The sequence below is a fragment of the Carlito syrichta genome, unplaced genomic scaffold (assembly GCF_000164805.1).
Source record: "Carlito syrichta isolate Samal-C Ts95f unplaced genomic scaffold, Tarsius_syrichta-2.0.1 Scaffold309703, whole genome shotgun sequence".
In the NCBI taxonomy this organism is placed as follows: Eukaryota; Metazoa; Chordata; class Mammalia; order Primates; family Tarsiidae; genus Carlito; species Carlito syrichta.
The window spans coordinates 41435-47434 of NW_007253799.1; the positions used below are offsets into that span (position 1 = coordinate 41435).

Below are 6000 nucleotides of genomic sequence, written 5' to 3' on the forward strand. Positions count from 1 at the left end.
CCGTGTTGTGTACATCTATCAAAACATCACAATGTACTCCATGAATATAATACAATTATGATCTCCCAATTAAAAATATTAAAGGTAAAAAATTATAATAAAATGGCACCTCATACTTAGCAGGGATTACTATCAAAAAACCAAGCCAGGCATGGTGGCTCATATCTATAATCCCAGTACTTTGTGAGGCTGAGGTGAGAGGACTGCCTGAGTCCATGGGTTTAAGACCAGCCTGGGCAACTTGGATAGACTTCATCTCTACAATAAATCAAAAAATTAGCTGGGCATACTGACGCATGCCTGTAGTTCCAGCTACTTGGAAGGCTGAGGCAGAAGGGTTACCTGAGCCTAGCAGGTAGAGTTTACGTTGGCCGTGAGCATGCCACTACACTCCAGCATGAGAAAGAGTGAGACTCCAAATCAAAAACAAAAAAACAAACAAAAAACCCAGAAAATAGAGCCAAGTCTGGTAGCGCACACCTGTGGTCCCAACTACTCGGGAGTCTGAAGCACTCAAGCCCAGGAGTTTTAGGCTGTAGTATGCCACAAACACACCTGTAAATAGCTACTATACTTCAGCCTGAGCAACCTGGTGAGATCCCATCTCTTTAAAAACAAACAAAACACATCGAAAAAACCCCAAAAATTACAAGTGTTGGCAAGGATATGGAGAAATTGGAACACTTGTACACTGTTGGTGGGAATGTAAAATGATGCAGTTGCTGTAGAAAATAGTATGGCAATTCCTTAAGAAATACAGAATCATCATAATCCAGCGATTCCACTTATGAGTATATATCAAAGAGAATGGAAGCAGGATCTCTAAGAGATATTTGTTATACCTGTATTCATAGCAGCATTATTTGTAATAGCCAGAAGTATCCATGGACAGATAAATGGATAAACAAAATAAAAAAAGGGAATTCTGACAGGCGCAGTGGCTCATGCCTGTAATTCCAGAACTTTGGGAGGCCGAGGTGAGAGGATTGCCTGAGCTCATGGGTTTGAGACCAGCTGGGCAACTTGGCGAGACCTCATCTCTACACTAAATCAAAAAACTAGCCATGAGTGGTGGGGCGTGCCTGTAGTTCCAGCTACTTGGAAAGGTTCAGCTAACAGGAATATCTTTTTGAGATCTACTGTACAGCAGGATAACTAAAATGAATAATAATGCATTGTCTGTTTCAAATTAACTAAGAGTAAATCTATCGTCACAAAAATGTGACAGGATGCGGAAGGATCCGCCTGAGCCCAGCAGGTCGAGGCTATGGTGGCCGTGAGTGTGCCACTGCACTCCAGTCTGGGCAACAGAGTGAGACTACAACTTAAAAAAGAAAAAAAAAGTTAATTCTGACATAAGGTACAAAATAGATGAACCTTGAGAACATTATGGTAAATAAAACAGTCATAAAAGGACAAACACTGTATGACTCCATTTATATGAATTTCCAGAGTATTCAAAATCATGCAGACAGAAAGTAAAATGATAGTTGCTAAGGGCTGGGGGAATGGGGAGCTATTGTTTAAATGGACACAGAGTTGCCAGCCTCAGTGGCTGAGCCTGTAATCCCAGCACTTTGGGAGGCTGAGGCGAGTAGATTGCTTGAGCCTGCAGATTCGAGACCCCTCCGGGCAACTTGGTGAGACCTCGTCTCTACAATAAAACAAAAAAACCTAACTGGGCATGGTAGCGTGAACCTGTAGTTCCAGCTACTTGGAAGGCTGAGGCGGAAGAATCACGTGAGCCAGCAGGTTGAGGCTGTGGTGGCCGGGAGCGTGCCACTGCCTTCCAGCCTGGGTGACAGAGTGAGACTCCAACTCAAAAAAAATAAAAATAAAAATAATTAAGGGACACAGAGTTTCTGATTTAAAAAAGATGACGGTGACAGGTACACAACATGAATGTTCTTAGTGTCACTTAAAAGTGATTAAAATGAGCCGGGCTCGGTGGCTCAGCCTGTAATCCCGCGCCTTTGGGAGGCTGAGGTGAGTGAATTGCTTAAACCCGCGGGTTCGAGACCCGCCTGGGCAGCGAGACCTCATCTCTACAATAAATCAAAAAATCAGCCGGGTGTGGTGGCGCATGCCTGTAATTCCGGCTACTCGGAAGGCTGAGGCGGAAGGATCGCTGGAACCCAGCAGGCCGAGGCTGCGGTGGCCGGGAGCGGCCACTGCACTCCAGTCTGGGTGACAGAGTGAGACTCCAACTCAAAAAAAAAAAAAAAAAAAAAAAGTGATTAAAATGGTAAAATCTATGTTATTTTTCAACATGTGTCCGATCGGTACCTGACTTATTGCTGCTCTAATTCATTACTGTCACATAATTAATATTTTATTCCTTTTGTCCCAGTATTTGCCAACTGTGTCCTATTCCACACTTACTGCCAAGCTCTAGCCTCTTCCTCGCCCTTGGGGTGACAGGATGGGTAGGAGTTTGGCGAGATTTGGAGGTGGAATGCCTTGATTCAATTCTTTTGACCACGTGTTCTGTTAGGGTCCAAGAAGGGCTTTCTGTGCTCTTAGTCTTGGCTCTCACAGGCTTCTGGCACTTGGCACTGCCTTCCAGTGATTTATCCAACTCGGCAAATAGTTCTGGGGGCAGTGGTCTGAACTTCTTTTTATCCCAAGACAGCTTCACAAAGAATGTCTTCTCATTTTTCAGATCCACAGGAATTACTTCATCTGCGGCTAAAGCTACTACCTGAATTTAGAAAGTACAGGGAAGAGCAATTAGAGGTGAGACCGCAAAGAGCTAAGGAATATTCCATCAATGCTGCAATTAAAAACCATTTAAGTCCACGTCTGAACTTAGAACATTACTTTTCCAATTTAAAGAATCACAAGCCGGGCTCGGTGGCTCAGCCTGTAATCCCGCGCCTTTGGGAAGCTGAGGTGAGTGGATTGCCTTAGCCCACGGGTTCGAGACCCGCCTGGGCAGGCGACACCTCATCTCTATAATAAAATAAAAAAAAATTAGCCAGGCATGGTAGCGCACGCCTGTAATTCCGGCTACTCAGAAGGCTGAGGCGAAAGGATCGCCGGAGCCCAGTAGGTCGAGGCTGCAGTGGCCAGGAGCGGCCACTGCACTCTAGTCTGGGCGATAGAGTGAGACTCTAACTCAAAAAGAAAAAAAAAAAAAATCACAGACATGGCAAGGCACATTGATAGAGAAACACATAAGAATAGTTAATATTGCCTGAGCCTGTGGATTCGAGACCCGCCTGGGCAACTTGGCAAGACCTCATCTCTACAATAAATCAAAAAATCAGCCGGGCATGGTAGCGCGTGCCTGTAATTCCGGCTACTCGGAAGGCTGAGGTGAAAGGATCGCCGGAGCCCAGTGGGTAGAGGTGCAGTGGCCGATCCCGGCCACTGCACTCCAGTCTGGGCGACAGAGTATGACTCCAACTCAAAAAAGAATAGTTAATATTAACTGAATATTTACCCAATAGTAGCTTTAAAGACATCAATGAAATACAAAGAGTAAATTATTCCTTTTTTTTTTTTTTTTTAGTTGGAGTCTCACTCTGTTGCCTCAGAATAAAAGTTGTCTGATTCTACCTAACAGAGCTTAAAAGCAAATCTCAAAAAGATCAAACCATTTCTAAACAAAACGTCCCTAGAACAAATCCCTAAATTTTTTTTTTTTTTTTTGAGTTGGATTCTTACTCCGTCGCCCAGACTGGAGTGCACTGGCCGCTCCTGGCCACCACAGCCTTGTCCTACTGGGCTCCGGCGATCCTTCGCCTCAGCCTTCCAAGTAGCTGGAACTACAGGTGCGCGCTACCATGCCCCACTAATTTTTGACTTATTGTAGAGATGAGGTCTCGCCAAGTTGCCCGGGTGGGTCTCGAACGTGTGAGCTCAGGCAATCCACTCGCCTCGGCCTCCCAAAGTGCAGGGATTACAGGCTAAGCCACTGAGTCCAACCTGTTTCCTTTTTAAATTATATATTGGTTTCATTTCTTAATTCCAATTACTATGAATCACCCTAGTTCAAGTACACATCATCTCACCCCTAGATTATTTTCAAAGATTTCTCCTAGCTGATATCCATAGCTTATATTGTTTTCTTTTCCAGTCCATCTATTCACCCATGCCAAATTTTCCCACAAAAACTCTAAACATACCCTGCTCAATAGTCAATAATGACTTTCAATGCAGCAGAATCAAATTACTTAAAACTAGTTTTTCAGTGCCTTCTAAAGTCTGGTCTCCTCTTACCTACAGATGGCCTTAACACAGTCCTTATTCCCACCATTGTGCTCCTGCCTAGACACCGCCCCCCTGCCCCTCACCTTTCCAAAACTGCTCATCCTGCTGCTGCAGTTTCTGCATCTGCCTTTCACTCCTTCGGCTTTCTTTCACTCATTTAACTCAGAGATAAATTACTATAGTCAAGTCAGACCAAAGTTTCTGCCCTACTATTAAACCAACCATACAACCACACTTCACATTATCTAATCCCATTACAGGAGCCTGGAATAGCTCCAAGAAAAACCCATGTATTTAGTGTCTCACTTCAGCCTACAAACCAATAGCTCATCAGTACATGATTTATTATAAAATCCCATAACACAGATTTGCCTACAGCAACTCATACTCTGTACTGACTTGCTCATTTAGGCCATCATATTCAAGACTGGGTTCAGTGGCTCACATCTATAATCCCAGCACTTTGGGAGGCCAAGGTAAGAGGATTGCCTAAGACCATTGGTTCGAGACCAGCCTGGGCAACTTGGAGAGACCTCACCTCTACAATAAATAAAAAAATTAGCTGAGTGTGGTGGTGCATGCCTGTAGTTCCAGCTACTTGGAAGGTTGAAGCAGAAAGATTGCCTGAGCCCAGTAGGTCGAGGGTACGGTGGCCATGTGACAGAGTGAGACTTCAACTCAAAAAAAAAAGGGCCATCATATTCAGTCTCACAATGCTTTATGCCTGCCACAATCATAGCTAAATATAACTTCTCACTGAGCAATATTTGCTAATTCCTGCTGTTCCCTCAGGTCACAACCTAAATGTCATTTCCTCCCGGAGGCCCCAAACATATGGTATGTACTCTCAATAAATGTTTGTTGAGATGAAGCAGGCAGGCAAACAGAGAAGATGACAGGAAAAAAACTCATTCTCCAGGAGGTAAATTAGAGCCAGTAATATTTTTGAGGTCATGCAGTTTAGGAGGGAGACAGAAATAAGCTTCAAGATATAACCAAGGATCAAGGCACCACCTACCCGAACAGGGCCAATGATAGTCTCGGCGTTAATGTTGTCGTCACAGGCAGGGTAATCATACAAGAATACTTCCTGTGCAGCAGGCTTCCGGCCCAACAAATGCTGTTTACCGAAAGGGATTTCACAGAATCGGACAAACCACTGTACTCGAGCACATTTTCTTAGACTTAGGATCAGAATCTAGGAGGGATTAGGTGGAAACGAGAAGGTTAAGAAAATGTGACAACATATATTGAGTACTTCCTATGTGTCAGACACTGTGCTAGGCTAGACACATGTATTATTATTAATCTTCATAATAACCCTGTAAGGCAGTTAAGTCACTACAGCTATCTTGCTTTTACAGGCCAAGAAATCAAGTGACAGGGATCTTAAGTAAACTGTCAAAGGCCATAGGACCAACCACAGCAATCAGACTCCAGCCCACACCCATACTCTTCTTCAGCTGCTCCACTTCCAGCTGGTGCTATCAGTTGACAACGGAATTACAAAAGGCCTTTGAACAAATCAAAATCAGTAATTATAAAGATGGCATCAAATGGCAGCAAAACAAAAATACCGGCAAGAATTAGAGATCAATCACTGAGGTAACTTCTGCTTGCAATCTTCAGTTTCATCATTAAAATATATCATTAATAGCTGGGCTCAGTGGCTCAGCCTGCAATCCCGTGCCTTGAAGGGCTGAGGTGAGTGGATTGCCTAAGCCTGCAGGTTCAAAACCCGCCTGGGCAACTTGGCGAGACCTCATCTCTACAATAAATCAAAAA

The 6000-nt window shown here is 43.9% G+C and overlaps 1 protein-coding gene across 1 annotated transcript in view; it reads right to left on the reverse strand.

Annotated features, from left to right (window-relative positions):
* Nucleotides 1–6000, reverse strand: part of ORC1 (origin recognition complex subunit 1) — a 32072-nt gene that overhangs the window by 22503 nt on the left and 3569 nt on the right. The window contains 3 exon segments of the mRNA XM_008067560.1: nt 2383–2701; nt 5234–5386; nt 5388–5413. Coding sequence (XP_008065751.1) covers nt 2383–2701; nt 5234–5386; nt 5388–5413 — 498 coding nt within the window.